Source organism: Glycine max, chromosome 3, assembly GCF_000004515.6.
Source record: "Glycine max cultivar Williams 82 chromosome 3, Glycine_max_v4.0, whole genome shotgun sequence".
In the NCBI taxonomy this organism is placed as follows: Eukaryota; Viridiplantae; Streptophyta; class Magnoliopsida; order Fabales; family Fabaceae; genus Glycine; species Glycine max.
The window spans coordinates 35,358,711-35,376,229 of record NC_016090.4 but is presented as its reverse complement, the minus strand read 5'-3'; the positions used below and the strand labels follow the sequence as shown (position 1 = coordinate 35,376,229).

General features: G+C 34.6%; 1 protein-coding gene across 5 annotated transcripts; it reads left to right on the top strand.

Annotated features, from left to right (window-relative positions):
• The first annotated feature begins 1,506 nt into the window (after positions 1 to 1,506).
• Positions 1,507 to 7,824, top strand: TGA04 (bZIP transcription factor 4). Of its 5 annotated transcripts, none has more exons than XM_006576719.4 (12): positions 1,507 to 1,786; positions 2,237 to 2,408; positions 3,156 to 3,259; positions 3,967 to 4,040; positions 4,199 to 4,339; positions 4,536 to 4,583; positions 4,665 to 4,724; positions 4,883 to 4,960; positions 5,107 to 5,158; positions 5,809 to 6,080; positions 6,406 to 6,654; positions 7,291 to 7,824. In XM_006576719.4, exons 2-12 carry the CDS (start codon positions 2,302 to 2,304, stop codon positions 7,435 to 7,437), a joined length of 1,332 nt encoding a protein of 443 aa, XP_006576782.1. In that variant the 5' UTR covers positions 1,507 to 1,786; positions 2,237 to 2,301; the 3' UTR covers positions 7,438 to 7,824. The 5 variants fall into 5 exon arrangements, with proteins under 5 accessions (XP_006576782.1, XP_040869951.1, XP_040869949.1 ...); XM_041014017.1 differs by having other exon boundaries at positions 1,577 to 1,786; positions 2,196 to 2,408; XM_041014015.1 differs by having other exon boundaries at positions 1,580 to 1,786; positions 2,196 to 2,408; positions 4,148 to 4,339.
• The last annotated feature ends 9,695 nt before the right edge of the window (positions 7,825 to 17,519 follow it).

The window sequence follows — 17,519 nt, the reverse complement described above, 5'->3', positions numbered from 1 at the left end:
GAGAAATCTTTCTGTTCATCTCAAAAACTCAGTTGTAATCAAGAGACTAACTGTCTCTTGGATTGTGAGAATTAGAATCAAAAGACTGGTTGTCTCTTGGAGAATCTTGAACACAAGGGTGAGGGATCTCAAGGTGTGTTCAAAGTCTGTAAAGGATTGCTTGAGGACTGGACGTAAGCACGAGAAGTGGCCGAACCATTATAAATTGAGTTTGCAATTCTCTCTTCCCTTATTTTATTGCAATCAATCTTGTCTTGCACGTTTAAAGAACATTATTAAATTGATTGTTGCTTCTTCTTATGCATTCTGAGCCTATCATTTAAAAGGGGGTTAAAAGTTTGTTAGTGAAAAATTTTGTAAGACTTAATTCACCCTCCCCCTCTTAAGTTGTTGAGGTCACTTGTCCAACAGAGATCTCGATGAACTTTAAAGAATTGCACTAAGGTCTGAGAGAAGGATGAATCGGCCCCACTATTGTGGGCTCTGCCATCACTGCCGCTACGCCACCTCATCAACGAGTAGATCTGACTCCCAAACATTCAAATCTAACTTGCAATGAAGGAGAATGAAATGATTATCCCACTTGAAGTTTCTCATTGAGGATGGCATTGTGAAGGGCAAGGAAGTCCTGGAAGGAGAAGTGGAGGTTATGTTGTAAAGGGAGGGTGAGGAGAACCTGGTGGGGGTAGCGTTGTGGAGGTCGAAATGGCAAAGGAGAAGGGACAAGAAAGACAGAGACATAGTCCGAAGTGACAAGAGAAACATGTCGTTAGTCAACGTTACATAATTGATAAAAATGATATAATTGTCGCATTTTAAACAATTGAGGGATCAAATTAAATCTTTTAACAATTGAGGAAACATATTGAATCTTAAATTATAATCAAGAAATCAAATGTATAATTAAACCTATTTTATAGCATGTTTGATTTAGATTCACTTCTATCATAATTAAAAAGTTACGGTGAAAATAAAATAAAATAACAAATAGTTGTTTCAATTTTGTCGTCATAATTCTATGGACTAGAATTGATTCTCATTTGGTTATTCAAACACACTATTACACCACCATTTAAGTTTCCACCAAGAAAGAATAAATTTATAAAAATATAAGATTAGTTTATTGATGATATCCTATAAAAAATGTGCTGTGTAGTAGTACTAGTACTAGTATGGCATAGTGATGAAAACACCAACGCAGGAGGGTAAAAAGAAAGAAGGAAACAAAAATACAAAAAGCCGGTAAAGTTAACTGAAATTTGAAGAATTTAAAAGGGCAAGTTTTTTTTCTCTTTTTTTCCGATGGACGATAGTTTCAGACGAAAAGGACCGTATGCAAGAAATTGGAATGGTCTGAACGTCACGCTTCTTCCACTCTCTCTCCATACATAAAATATTTATAATTACACCAAAAAGATCAACTTGATGACACATGCATGATGCTCCTCTTTGAGTGTGTGGTGTGTGTGGTAATAAAACCATATAAATTGTTTTCAATCATAAGCAACAATAACCGAATAAATAATTAAAAAAACCAAACAAAAAAAAAGCTTATAAAATTTCCCCAGGGTTAGAGATGAAATTGTACTGTGTAACATCACTATATTATTATAATAAAATATTAAAGTGCCATTTCCCTTCAATCAAAAAAGTCAAAAAGTCTTGGTATTTATCGTCAACTTGCCACTGGTTAGGGTTTGCAGGGCCATTATTCTATCGGTTTCTTCTTCTGGGTGTTGCTTGAATCCGTGGAAAGTTCATTTATTTTCGATTTTCATGCGACCAGGTTGTGCAAGATCGCTTATTTATTTATTTATTTATTTATTTTTACCCTTTTGGATGTCAAATTTCATGTGCTTCCCTTTTGCAAGTTTATGTTGTTCAGCTTTGTTTTTATAAGGTGGACCTTTTATTTTCATTTTGATGCTGCAGAGGTTTTGGTTTTGAGTTCCAAAATTTTGTCTTTGTTTCAAACGGGTGAAAGTGATGCTGTCCTGTAGTTTTTTTTTTCTTTCTGTTTTTCCAACACATATTTTGGTGCCAATGTTATAACACCAAGTTTTGGGGCTGTTTTGTCTTGATTCTTGTTTCCTGAGCTTGCCTTTTAGAAGCTTGTTAAATTGTGGTTTTCTTGTTGATAATTTTGTGTGCTTGAGTTTTTTGTTTTTTGTTTTTAAGTTTTTCTTTTGTGGTAGGTTTGACTGAAGTAGTCGTGTGCTTTGTGAAATGGATTCAGGGACTTTTGGGGCTAATAAAGTTTCTGAAGAGATAAGATGATCGTTGTGCTGAGCATGGTTATTGATGGGTAGCAGAAGTAGAACAGTAAACGTTAACACTAAGGACACTGACAAGGTTCTGAACGGGATGCCAAGCTACGCTCCTCCATTGCCTTCTTCTTCCAATTCCATGTAAACTTTTCAGAGGACCCTTATGTTGTTTATTGTATACTTTGTTTCTATATTGGTCTTATTATAGTTTTCTGGGATCTTGTTTTGTTGTGTTTTATTTTTACTTTTTATCAGCAAATGTTAATTGTTTGTTTGTTAGTTTTTATTAGCAAAACGGATCGAACCCGCGACCTTTCCCCCCTTCCCTTCTTTCTTAACCACCCAACCAATCTTATATCTCCATTTTGTTTTGTTTTATGATTCACATGTGGGTAGATTGTTTATATGGTGTCAATCAATATTTGTAAGTCTAGTATTATTCTTTATGTAACTAATTGAAACTATTCATGTTGTTGGGGAACTGTTCTGTATTGCTGTGGAATTAGGCCCTATCTGTTGCAAGATTGCAAAGGAAAGTGTGGAGGGGGGAAATAATTAAAAGTTTTTTATATTTAATTTTTTCTATTTATTGGGGATTCTTTATTCTAGAGTGGAGACAAATCCTCCTGTTCACTTCATTATGCTGAACTATACAGCCCTGTACTGTTGGCTCTTGTTTTTCCTTTCTTGGTGGCTTCAGATTTGCTTAAAAGTTTACTATGACCTTTTGTGTTTGAATTTTCTCATTGATTTGTTGCTAGATCTTGAGTGTGCAAGTTGGACTTTTCTTTAGCTTGGGATTGGGAACATGGACTTTCTCGGCCTTGCCTGGATGATTGGATATGCATTGTTATTTTTTTTAACATGTTGTCATGATTTTGGTTTCAGGGCCATGGAAGCAACTAATGCTCATCCTTCCCGTATTTCTGAATTTGGAACCCTGGAGCAATCTCTTGGATTTCGTGTTGAAGATACCATTAATCTTAGCAGAAGTATGTTGCTCATGTTTTGATCTATAATAGTTGGACTCCTTTTTTTTGTGTGGTATTTATTGTTTCTGTATTATGAATTTAATATCATGTCTCATACTCCCACTCCTTGTATTGTTGTGCTTGCCAATTTTGTGTATTTAAAACAGAGTCATATCCTTTCCGAATGATTGCACTTGTTTGTAACTTGCTCCTAACATACGCCTTCCATTCTATTTCTATCGTTTGGGGGTAATATCTCTATTTCTATGAAAGACGCTACTCACTTTATGTAGTATTCTGCGTGCACTCTATCAACCAGTACTCATGATTCTTTTGTTTGGCTTCTATGCCAAATTGAATTGTTATACCAATAGAGGAATAATATGATATTCTTTCCAGTTCTTCCCATAAACTACTGGTATAAATGCTTTTAAATGAGCCTTCATCTTATTTCTACCTTAAAGCCTTTATTTTCCACATTTTCCCGAAGAAAGGTGTGTTTCCTCTAGTATGACCCTTCAAAAGCAAGTAGAAGATGTAGGATTGTTGTTGGAATAAAATAACTAGACTTTAAACCACTAATGTTTGATTTTCCTCAGGAAACTGTTTAGTGTTTATATAAAAAACTGAATAAATACTGATAGGAATGCATGATATTAGAATTGTCATCCCCATGTTTGCACCTTATAAACCTCTATTTACTCTTTTGTTTTTATATTATCTTTCAGATCCGATGTTTAATCAAATGAAATCAAATAGCCAAGCTCTAGGTGCTGATATTCAATTTGGTGCTTTAAATAAGGTAATTTCTTATCTTATTTATGTGCTTATGTGCTTCCAAGAATCAATAGGTAACAACATATAATGTATTCCAACATTTCACACTCTTCTCTTACATGTAAGATGCAGTCAATTGCAACATCGGATATAAACCTCTCTGCTGCTATTGCTGCATCTCAGGCACTGGTATTCCAAAAAGATTCGCAACCAACTCTGGCTTCGACATCTGCTGGTCGTGAGAACTGGGGAGAGACCAACATGGCTGATGCTAGCCCTAGGACTGATACTTCAACAGATGATACAGAAGACAAAAATCAAAGGGTAATATTTTACTTTCATAATACAGTTTATTCTGCATCTTGGATTTAAAGAATTCATCAATTTAATTACTTCTGGTTATGCCTCTAGAGTTTTGACATTAAGAATAATTTATCCTTCCAAATGTTAAATTTTATCATACAGACAAAAGCGTGCTTATTTGTACTCTAAAATATGATGCTTCTTTGTTGTTTGGCAGCCTGAAAGGGATGAATCCAGTGGATCAAAAGATAAATCAGATCAAAAGGTTGTATGCAGTAATTGTGTTCAAATGGCATAAGCCTTTTGTTACTATGCATTAATTTTTCTTTTTTTATTTTTCATTCAGACATTAAGACGGCTTGCTCAAAATCGTGAGGCTGCCAGGAAAAGCCGACTGAGGAAAAAGGTAAGGCCTTTTCTGTTAATTTTAGATGAACTTGGAAAATTATTGTGATATAACTTGGTTAGTTGTTCAATATGTCATATTATTGAGACCCAACAACTTATCATGTTTTATAAATATTTCTGAACTTCTTTTTTAAATCCTTGTTTCTATTCATTCAGGCATATGTGCAACAATTAGAGAGCAGTAGGTTGAAACTGACCCAACTTGAGCAGGAGCTCCAGCGATCTCGCCAGCAGGTTTGGTTTTGTACTTATATTTATTGTTTCCGTTCAAAATTTGATACCTATCCAGCTATCCTTGAAGTCCCCTTTTTTTCATCTTTCTTTAGTCGGATTTTATTACTACATTAATGTGTTACAATTTGGTTATTAATCTTTTCCAGGGAATATTTATTTCAAGTACTGGAGATCAGGCACAGTCAATGAGTGGAAATGGTACTTAAACATTGTGTACCTCCGATTGTATGTTTTGAGGGTTAAACATATTGGAGTAGTTTTAGGGGATGTTTTGAGGCTGATAATAATAATCCATAGTCAGTGCAAAAACGATTGACACTTGGTTTGACATTCAATTAACAATATGTGCATCCCGAAATTAGTGTATATGTAAATTTTGCATTGGCAATTTGGCAGAAACCTGATAAAGGCACCTCTATTGAGTTGCTGTCCCTAACCAACATGGAATTTCTACATGCTAAAATATTTATGGTTGATTTAAGTGCTTCATCTAGTTCTCTGATATTATTCTTTTTCGTGAAACAAACCAAAGTTCCTGTAAAGATATAGTACCATCTCTAAGTTGGATTCCATTTACGTTGGTTCATATTTTTCATTGACAAACATTGGTTATTTGGTTGCATCTTGCATCATTTCAGTTGCACTGAAGTACTGCATTCTTCTGATACACCATAGAGCTTGGTGTTATTTGCTGTGATTGATTGCATCATACGTGATGCAAGCCTATTATGTGATTTTTGAACTCTGACAACATGGTACTCAGTAGCATGGATGGTCATGGGCAGGGTTTTGCAAAAGTTTGTGCTCTGTTTCAAATCCTAAATCAATTTAATAATCTTGTTGTACAGGCGCTATGGCATTTGATGTAGAGTACGCACGATGGTTAGAAGAGCATAATAGACAAACCAATGAGCTAAGGGCTGCAATAAATTCTCATGCTGGAGATATTGAACTTCGAACCATTGTTGACAATTTCATGACGCAGTTTGATGATATCTTCAGACTGAAAGGTATTGCAGCAAAAGCTGATGTTTTCCACATTCTGTCAGGAATGTGGAAGACTCCAGCTGAGAGGTGTTTCATGTGGATTGGAGGCTTTCGGTCATCCGAACTCCTCAAGGTGAGAAGTTTCTCTTATCTATGTTTTGTAAATGTTTTTTCTGGTTTGAAAATTGCTTCACTAATATCTGGTTGAACATTGATTGCATTCCATGCTTCCCAACAATATAAAGTGAGAAAAGCAACAAAAGAATCAAAATAGATAGGACCTTTTTTCTTGACATTATTGAAACCTAAATTCAAGATATAGTTTCGGAACTTTCCAATTGAAGAAATATCAGTTTTAACCGTTTTGTGTTTACGATAATTGATTCTGTTGTTGAGTTTTAAAGTTCATAGACTTTTATCACGTTATGCTGTCTAAGATTGGATTGAAACTGTTGCAGCTTCTTCTAAGTCAGTTGGAGCCTTTAGCCGAGCAACAATTGATGGGCATCTACAACTTGCAGCAATCATCCCAGCAGACTGAAGATGCTCTTTCCCAAGGGATGGATGCATTGCAGCAATCACTATCTGAGACATTGGCTAATGGTTCGCCCAGCTCATCAGGCTCCTCGGGAAATGTGGCAAATTACATGGGGCAAATGGCTATGGCCATGGGAAAGCTTGGTACACTTGAGGGGTTTCTTCACCAGGTACGCTCATTTTCCGGTCTAATTCTGTTTTCTCAACTTCCATCTTTTTGAAATAAAGAGAACTCAGGAAGCTTTGAATTATCTGAGTTTAATTTATATGCACTCTCACTGTAAAATATTTTACATCAACACCCAATGGGAATTTATTTTGTCGGCATATCATATTAATGAATAGAATGACATGCCAAATCTTATTATATGTTACATTGACCAAGTATGTAATTGAACTTGATAACTTGTTAGGTTTACATGGAATTTCCCTTTTTTTTTAAGCAATTTCTTTTCAATAAAAGAGAGATTATTTTTCAGCTTCGAAAAGAATTGTCTATTTTGTAAAAGAATTGTCTATTTTGCTGAGCAAAAAAAAAATACATGCTGTGTCAAACACCACTAATTGACAAACTCCATGATATAAAAAAAAAAAGAATAATGTGAATAGAAATAGAGATTAGAATGATGGAACATATAAAACTGTTTATTGCATAGTTGCCTGCCTTAGGTGGAAGATGCTTTAAATGAGAGCCTAAAAGCAACTGATGATGTGCATGCACAAAAAACTGAACCTAAACTATTCCAGACATGATGGATTCACTCATCAAAATTATTAATCTTCAGCTCATTCTTTCGTGTTACTAGGCTGACAATCTGCGGCAGCAGACATTACAACAAATGCTTCGAATATTAACGACCAGGCAATCGGCTCGTGCTCTTCTTGCCATCAGTGATTATTTCTCACGGCTGAGAGCGCTGAGTTCTTTGTGGCTTGCCAGGCCAAGGGAGTGAAGCATTTCACAGCCCCATTAGTGGACTTCTTTCATGCCTGACTCCCTTAAACACCGATGATCATTGAATCTTGTGCTCTGAATGAGTTCAATGGAAGCTGGTGTCTTTTGACAATGAATTCCTCTTGAAGCCTAGTTGTGATGCTATAAACATTAAATGCTATGATTTTTCTACTCTGCCAACTGCTGGTGTGGTGCAACATTTTTCTTTAAGCTTTTGTGGTTTTAAAATAGTCTCAATAATTTGATTATATAGGTGTATGATAGATAGAAGCTGTTGAAGGGAAAAATGTAGAAATAGTGTATCTGTATTTTTAGGTTATAGCTGTTCATTGTATTTCAGAAATCAGCTTTTATTTGAGGGGGTATTTACCTCTCTTTAGTTTCATTTCCTGCTTAATGGTTTGTGGTTGGTTGCACATAAGGCTCCATGGTGTATGTATTTATACGTTCTCTTTTGGTATATTAGAAAGACATTACTAACTAAACTGAACTTGTTTCGTGGTGTGTGTTTTATAAGTGTTCATGAGAAAATATTATTTTTTTTATCCGTAGGAATAAAAAATAGTATGAGTTTATAGTAACTCATGAATCCTGTTCAACAAATTGAATTAGATTTTATTGATAGGGTAAGATGCACTTTGGAGCCTATAACATTTTTATGGACAATAATATAATCTAAGTTTACAAGCATATATACAGTAATACAGATAGTGCGGTGTGTGTCACGTGAGGTTTAAGTCATTAAGTGCTATGATGGTTGAAGTCTTAGGCATATTGATTCATATTAATACTTTGCTACTATATGAATCTAGAAAGTTTTTTTTATTTGTTTTTCACTTTATTAAATAATAGTAGGAAATTAGTATCGGTTATTATTTAAACTTTTCATGTATCTTATTTTTAAGGCACTTCTTTGTTTTAATTTAAAATGAACCCTGATACTATGATTGGTTTAGGGAAAAAATGAGTGAAAAGTTAGATGATTTAGTAGGTTTGATAGGAAAAAAGATAACAAGGAAAGATAAGAGTGTATATAAAATGACATGATATTCTTGATAAAAAAAGGTTTAGTTATGTTTCACTCTCAAATATTTGTAGTCTCTCCTAATTGATTTTTAACAGTTTGAATGAATAATTTTGTGATGATTTTTTATCATAAGAGAGACTAAAAAAATGTTTCGTAAATTTATGAGAGTAAAATATATAAATTTTAATTTAGAGACTAAAAATATTTAAAAAATTGAGTGACTAAAAATATTTAAGAAAAAAATTGAGTGACTGAAGTGGAGTATGCAAAAATGAAGGTATTTAGTCTTTTAACTATAAGAGGCATTTTTTTCTTGTGATTCTGTCTAATATTGGAAGGATCTAAAACATGGGTGGGTTTCATAAAAGTTTTTCCGATCCTATACTTTTTAAAAGATACCAAATTGTAGAAGGAATAAAAGAATAAAAGTCTTTCAAACTGACTCTTAAACTATATTTAATTGAATTATTGTTTGTTGAGAACTTTACAAGTAAAACTTTAAAGTTATTACCTGTTTAGCAATAATATATTTTAATTATCATATTGCATATTTACGACACTAGTACTGGATTTTACGATTGTAACCCTGCAAGTTCTCTTTTGATTAGAGTATAGCATCTTGGCATATATTTACTGATTGCCAAACAATACAACTTTAGCCAAGATATAAGCTATTCTTGATGCTTCAACATCACTTGAGAATCCAATTAAATCATCACTTGAGGAGCCATGGAAGCTACAGCTAATAGTTAGGCTGCACTCTTGGAAAGAAGGCTGGTATGGATTCACCTATATGGTATACCCATTGAACTATGGAGTGATGCTTGCTTTAGACAAATCACAACAACAATGGGCAAATTTGTTGGCATGGATGACGCCACTAAGGACCTTACTAGAACAAACAGGGCCAGAATCCTTATCAAAGCCTCGTTAGTCACAAGTGTTAAATACTCAAACATCATCCGGATCAATGGACACTTATAATACTAGTTTAGAATGGAGGAGGAAGATGGGCTATGAAAGAAGGATTGCTTGTGCAAAACATGGGAAATGGTAGACTCCATGGTTGGCGAAAGGGAAGAAGATGATGATATGTCCATAAAATCAACGGATGATCTAGACGGTGGCCGAAGCATAGTGAGAAAAGGGCCAACGACATCTCAGTTTGAGGAAGATAGAAGGAAAAATGCTTTGTCCAATGGTCATAGTTTTAGACCAGCAACTCTAAAACAACATGGTAACCAACGGTGCATAACCTCTAAATTAGGCCTTAATTACCACGGTGCATAACCAACGGTGCATAAACAACATGGTAACCAACGGTGCATAACCAATTGGTGAGTACAGTGGGACCCGTTGGTTGGAAAAAGGATCCTTTGAATTAGGCCTTAATTACCACGTTGAAAACAACGTGGGACAACCACTTTTTGGAGAATGTTCTGCTTATAGAGAAGAGCAAGTGCATCTAGAAAATACTTCACAGGGGAGGATATATGAGTTTGGGCCCGAACCTATAACAGACTCACAATTACAAGCCAAGGTCGATGATATTTCTCATGGGCATGGTTTTGCCTTACAGAGTGACAACAAGACAACATCAGGGGAACACAAACACAACAAAAGAAGCGTGGGTATCAAGCTAAGAAGAAAAAACAAAAGAATGGAGTCATTATCTTTCTGTGACTCTATTAGGGAGGAACTTTAAGACAATAAGAAAAGCTTACTTTGGTGGAAGAAAAAAAAATGATAAAGGCAGAACAGATTTGGGATATGGCTCAAAAGTTGGGTATCACCTTTGATGGAAGCTATGAAAACATTGTTAAACGTTTCATGGAATTGGATAAAAGAGAAGCTGAGGCAATGAAGACCAAGCAGGAAGCTGGCCCATCATGAAGGAGATTAATCTAGTTGTTAATGAAGATTGCAACTCACAACGTAAGAGATCTAGGGTGGTGCGGCAAGTGGAGATCTATTAGAAACATGGTAAAGGAAGAGAAACTAGATTTGCTATGCATGCAAGAGACAAAGCAGCAAGAAGTATCAAGTAACCTGTGTAAAGCTTTATGGGGTAGGGATGATGTGAGTTGGATCAACTATCCTGCAAGTAATACAGAGGGAGGTTTACTTTGTCTTTGGCAAAAAGAATGTTTCACACTCCAAAGATCTTTTTCTAGTGATGGCTTTATAGGTCTTGAAAGAATTTGGGCTAATGGAGACATACCTATTGTGGTTAACATATATGCCCTATGTGATCTAGCATCTAAGAAGAGGTTGTGGGAGTCTATTTTGTTCGAAAGAAGAAGAAACACGATGGAGGCATGGGTCTTATTATGTGATTTCAACGACATTAGAGTCTTGTCGGAAAGAAAAGGTGAGTCCTCACAAAACTATGGTGATTTGGATAGGAAAGTTTTCAATTGTTTTATTGAAGATATGGGTTTGGAAGACCTACCTTTGATTGGTAGAAGATTTACTTGGACTAGACCAATTGGAAAATCCATGAGAAGGATAGACCATATGCTAGTATCTAAGGAGTGGTTAGATTTGTGGGAAAGGAGCAACTTGCAAGCATTTAAACAAAAGTTCTCAGATAGGGATTTTAGGTTTCTAAATTGTTTGATTGGGGACCTAGGCCTTTTAGGTTTCTAAATTGTTGGCTTGAAGATAGGGATTTTAAAACATTTGTGGAAGAGAAGTGGAGGGATTTCAATGTCATAGGGAGGGGAGCCTTTGTGCTAAAAGAAAAGTTGAAGTTGCTTCAAAAGGAGATACGGGCATGGAACAAAAACCAATTTGGTGACCTGAATGCAAAAATGAAGATTTTGCAGGAGAAGATGAGATACTTAGAGTTGATTTGTGAAGAAAGAAGAAAGAGATCTTAATGAAGAAGAGTTGCGATCAAGATTCTTATTGCAAGGCCAATGGTGGGAGGTGACTAGACAAAACGAATAGTGCTAAGACAAAGGGTAATGATCAATTGGATTCAAAATGGGGATTACAATTCCAAGTTCTATCATGCCTATGTCAATGCTAGAAGGAGGTTCAATTTGATAAAAGATCTAAAGCACGAAGGACGATGGGTTGAAGAACCAAGGGAGGTAAAGGATATTACTCAGAACTTCTTTTCTTCAAAATTTAGTTTTGGTGGAGAGATACTTGACAATATTGGATTGGAGAACATTCCTTTTAAGTGTTTATCCAATAAGCAAAGATCTTCCTTAATGCAAGCAGATAGAGATCAAGGAAGCAATTTGGGATTGTGAGGGCTTAAAGGCACCCGGATCGGACACTTTCAACTTTAAGTTCTTCAAAGAGTTTTGGCCTCAATTGAAGAATGATATTTTGCTCTTTGTGAAAGAATTACACATGCATGGGTGCTTTTCTAGAGGGGCAAATGCGTCATTCATTGCACTTATCCCAAAAGTGAATGAACCACATGGCCTAGGGGAATATAGACCCATTTCTTTAGTGCGTTCTCTCTACAAAATCATCACAAAACTCCTAGCAAGAAGAATCAAAGTGGTCTTGCCTGGTGTGATTGATCAAAGGCAAAGTGCCTTCCTTGAAGGGAGGCACCTCATCCATAGTACCTTGCCAGCATTCAAGGTGGTCGATAAAGCTAGAAGGAAAAAGAAAAAGTGTGTAATCTTCAAGGTTGACTATGCAAAAGCCCATGACTCGGTGAGGTGGGATTTTCTCTTTTACATGTTAAAAAGGCTAGGCTTTGGATACAAATGGGTGGCTTGGATTAGAGGTTGTTTGTCATCAAGCACAATTTTTGTTTTCTTAAACGGAAGCCCTAAGGCTTGTTTATGGAAGTAGAAGTGAGGTTACTTGATTTGATGACAATGTGGAGTGGTCTGTTGGTGATGGTGAACAGACTAAATTTTGGAAGCATGGTTGGTTAGAAGTGTAAGTGTCGTCCCTTTACTTCCTTTAAATAAATAAATAAATAAAATTAGGTCATAAATTCCCTCATTATATAAATTAACTTTTAATCCATAACAACTTAAAAAAAAACACATTCTGTTCTTTTTTTCTTCTTCTGATGCACAAAAATTCTAATAAAGCAATCGGAAGAGGAGCTCTAAAGAGTATCAGAAACGTCATCATTGTTAACGGAGAACGCTTGAGCGACTACCTCGATGTAAGGGATGAATTACTCACACTTAGGGATTAGAAGAAACATGTATAGGGATCCTTAGAGGATCAATTCTGGGTTGTTTCTTTTTTTTTTTCTGAAATTAAATTCTTTTTTTTTTTAATTTTTTCGCTTGTCATTGTGATCGAATTTCACTCGTGCAAAATTTGTTTTTTTTAGATATGTTTCCAGCTTTCATTTTACGTGAATCATTTACATGTTTCAATCTTTGATTTCAATTTTTAAATTATATATATATATACACGCGTTAATTCCTTTTTATATATGATCCCCCTAACGTGAATGGCCAAACCTCAAATGGATTTTTTTTTGTATGAATGATTCTTATGGCCTGGACTTTCTGAGTTTGGCATTAAAGCAACATCACACCCTTGTGTCCTTTGGTTATAATAATTAACTGTGTGTGAAGATGGATATAAGAGTTGCTTTTCAAATGTTTTAATAGTCTAAACAGAATTGCAATGGTTAAAAAAAAGATTGATACGTTAAGGTGCAGTATATATGTTTAATACGTTAATGATTTTTTTCATATTAAATTGATAAACGGATTGTAGCAGGTGAACATTTCTTTCAAGGTGCAATAATACATGTTAATAATTGGAAATATTAATTTGTAAACGGTTGTGTAGCAGTGATATTATCGATACGGTTTTTGCTTTTATTTTACATATATATATATTTTGGTATTTCATGTAATTGTATTGTGATGTTTATATATATTCACTACATGTAAATATATTTATACGCTTTGAAGTTAGATATTTTTCATTAATCATAATACATGCTTACCTATTAGTTAAATCTTTTAGTAGTTAATTAATCCACACTTAGGTACATATCAGTATTTTATAGTTAATGTTTTGATTTGGTTAGTGCCTATATGCTACCTAGAATTCATATTATTAATTAATTGACATTGAAGATGTTATAGTGTTGTTTTGATATGATGTTGAAAATTATTTAAGTCGATGTGTATGTATTGGGTTGTGTCTTATAAATATTGCTATGAATGTATAACATAATATATGAGTATAATTGAAGTATGCAATTGTGAGTTATGAATTATGCAATTATGCAATTACACAACTGTAAGACCCTTTAAGGGCGATGAATTAATGCGCGATGAGTTGTGATGGGTTTCAAGTGGGAACCCGACGAGTTTAATTACTTGAGGCACGATGAGTTAAAATAATTTTAGAAAATGATTGAGATTTTGAAAACAATTGAGTAGTTGTGTGCATTGCATAGTTTATAGGTAGAGTCTGTGTGTTAAAAAAATATTTTCTAGGTTAGACCTGAATCAGGAGAGAGAGGCCCTGACAGATTCCTTAGAGTCTAGGCCTTGGGGGTAAATACACCCGATTTGAGTGTTCCTTTAAGTCTGTGCTGATCCCATATGATTGGAGCATTCTCGTAAAATAAAGTGACTCTGATTGGTCTCCCTATGATTTCACTAATTAGTGAGAGTGACCTGACTTACCCATTGTGAGGCATGTCCCGTCATGTACTCCTAGGCGCCCGACGAGATTTTTCACTGAAAAATGATACCACATTGCATGTAGGCTTCAGTCTAGTGTATTTGTTGCATAACGCTTGTGTTTGACTTTCTTTGAGTTAACAATTGTAATTTGATTTTATTTTTTGGAGTGTGTGAACTTGAGTGAGTGTGATTTTGTGAAGTGAGGTTGTTTATATAAATTCAGCTCTAAGTATTATATGTTTCACATGCTCTAGTGTTTTATTATATATGAATGTGATAACTCACTTCCGGTGTGTGTTTGGGTTGATTGCCATTTCGTTTCAGGTGAGCCAGCATATGATGAGTTCTATGCTGGAGATGGAGAGACTTAGCTTGTGATAGGGATATGCTCTGATAAGTGTGACATCGGGGCATAGGATTTTATTTCATATATTATAATTCCGTGAATGATATAATTGTGTTATATTTTCTATTTTTTTATATATTAATTCAGAATGGGCGACCTTGTTTTGAGCCTGGATAACTTTATCTTTTATTCGAACAATTTCTACTATGATTTCACTAAGTAGACGTGAACCTTTTATCCTTTTGAATTAATTTAAATTAAATGTGTTTTAAAAAAATTAATTAATTATGCATGGTTTTCTTTCCTTTTATTATTATGTGTTTAAAAACTTTTAAATAAATTCTATATGATTTTATTTCCTTTTATTATTTATTTACATTTGTGACGGTAAAGGGTGTCACAAGAAGAAGTACCTTTTTGCTTTTTGTTCCCTAGGCTATTTTCTATCTCGGAATAAAAAGATTATATCATTTTCGAGATGGGACAATGGATGGCGAAAGAGTGTGTGTGGAGATTTACATAGAGGAGGGAAATGTTCCAATATGATTTGCACATGTGGCAATTTTTGTTCTCTAGGATTGGTTTATAGGGACCAAAACAACATGGACTAGATATTTGGAAATGGAAACCAGAAACAACAAAGATATACACTACAAAATCAGCCTACACAATCATACAAGAGCATCTTCTACCACAGTGAAAATAGTCAAATCTTCAACACAATTAGGAATATGTCTATAACACCAAAAGTTAGTGTTTTCATGTGGAGATTGTTTTTCAACAAATTTCCATCTAGAATTAATCTTCTCAACCGAAACATCATACAAGAAGGTGTAGATGTATTATGCCCATGATATAGAGACTCACAAGAGACAACTGGACATGTGTTGTTTTCATGCAAGATATGGAAGGAATAGTACAAGGGTGAAGGCTATTTAACAGTGTGATAACTGCGAAATTTAAGTTAATTTGATAGTCAATTTTGGCTAATAATGATTATTTCTTCACTTTACTATTGTTTTTAATGAAATAATAAAGAAATTAACATCTTTGTAATTTTTTATTAGCAGAAGTCAAAAGAAGAAGATTTCAAGTGCTTTAGAGAAAAATTGATGCAAAAACTGAAGAAAAAGCCTTGAAGAAGAATTGGAAGAATTAGACAGCTCGCTCAGTGCGCAATTCAGGCTTAGTGCGCACTCTCGCTTAGTGGGCAAGTTCAGGCTTAGCGTGTGGTTTCGCTCAGCGTGCAACCTAGGCTTAGCGTGAAGAAGACCCATGAAGAAGCTCAAAGGCACGCTTAGCACGAAAACCCGTGCTAAGCACGAAGTCAACGTGAAAAGTAAGTTACCTTAGACCTATAAAAAGAGTAGGAAGCAGAAGAAAATGACACACTGAGTCTTAGAGCTATCTAAAGCCTGAGCCTATCCCTTAGGGAAAATCCTCCTTTTTTAGCCATTCCTTTCTTCCTTTATTCTAGTCATCCAACCCCTTCTTCCATCTATATTAGCCCATGAAGTATAAAGTCTCTCATGGCTATGAGGGGTTAAACCCCCTTGTTGGGAGCCTAGCAGGCCAAATTCTTGTAATGTAATTTTGTTCCATTGTCTATTTAATGCAATCTTATTTCTATTATTCTTCTTTGTGATTTATGTTTATTATAGCATGATCATCCATATAATGTTTGGAGTGTAATGCATTGAAAAATTGTTATTTTCTAAAGAACTGGGGAAGGGTATCTAAATAAATTCATTGCTAGAAATAGATTGATATTTGTTTTGCCTAATTTTTGCATCTCTTATCTTAATGTGGTTTGTTATTTTTATCTCTGCAAAGAAATATGGGCGAAAAGGATAAATAAACTAGGTTCTTCATGCAAAAAATCAAAGATAGAGTATCTTAGTAGATGTAGGTGGAAACATGGATTGCATTAGATAGAGAAAATCATTAACATTGCATTACATGTAGTTTTGGCATGCTAGGTCCCAACATTATCATATTTTGACTTCATCTTTTTGCATTTAAATTATTGTTTATTTTTCTTGTTATCGTTTTCTTTTCCTATTACTCAAATTTTCACACTTACAATTCCTTTTCTCTTCAATCTCTTCTAATTGTTCAATAATTGGGTTTGCATCACTTACAACTAAAGTCCCCGTGGATTCGACACTTAGACTTCTATTTTAACTTTATTACTTGTGACAAATTGATACATTTATTCGACACTTAGACTTCTATTTTAACTTTATTACTTGTGACAAATTGATACACTTATTCGACACTTAGACTTCTATTTTAACTTTATTACTTGTGACAAATTGATATACTTACCAACGAGTTAACACAATGCTTCCGCAAGACCCATCTCAACACTTATAGTAGCACATACTACCCTCAACAACAATAACAAAATGAAGAGCAAGACATGTGTTATGGAGCGCAATCACATGGACCCTATGGAAGGCTAAAAACAAGTTTATTTTTTAAGGGGGAGCTTTAGAAACTCAACAGCTACAACAAGAATATCTAATGATTGCATGGTCATGGTTTAAATTTCTGGGCAAAGCTAAACATTTGTCATACATGCAATGGTCGATTGTCCCACATACATGCTTGAAAAATTTAAGTGGCTTGTGAATTTTTGTCTTGGAAACGTGACTAAAAGACAAGCAATGATGACTTGCTTTGGTAACCATCGATTGAATGCACAAAATGGCATGACACATAATTAATGCTTGAGACCCTGAAATAGAGGTAATGGTCAATAGCTTTAGGGGGATATACATTTACTACTGGTATACAGGTTGGGTACACATAGAAATGTTAGCATTTATCTTGGTTGGTGGAACATGGCTAGATAGCCACATGTAAATAGTTCATGTTTTCGGTTATGCAACATTTATGGATATATGGTTCATAAATGCATAATAACCGACACTATTCCAGGGCTATTCTTTTTTGGTATCTCTTGAGTATAACTTGTACCTTAGACATCTAAATTAATATATTCATGCTTTGTTTGCTAACAAAAAAAAAAAAAAGGAGTATACTGTAAGAATGTGATGCAC

What these genes read in the sequence shown, in the direction of transcription:
- TGA04 (XM_041014015.1), top strand. Translation starts at nt 2,302, where the DNA reads ATGGGTAGCAGAAGTAGAACAGTAAACGTTAACACTAAGGACACTGAC. An exon ending in AATTTGGTGCTTTAAATAAG is followed by an intron (nt 4,041 to 4,147) that starts GTAATTTCTTAT and finishes TGTAAGATGCAG; the next exon opens with TCAATTGCAACATCGGATAT. An exon ending in AAGATAAATCAGATCAAAAG is followed by an intron (nt 4,584 to 4,664) that starts GTTGTATGCAGT and finishes TTTTTCATTCAG; the next exon opens with ACATTAAGACGGCTTGCTCA.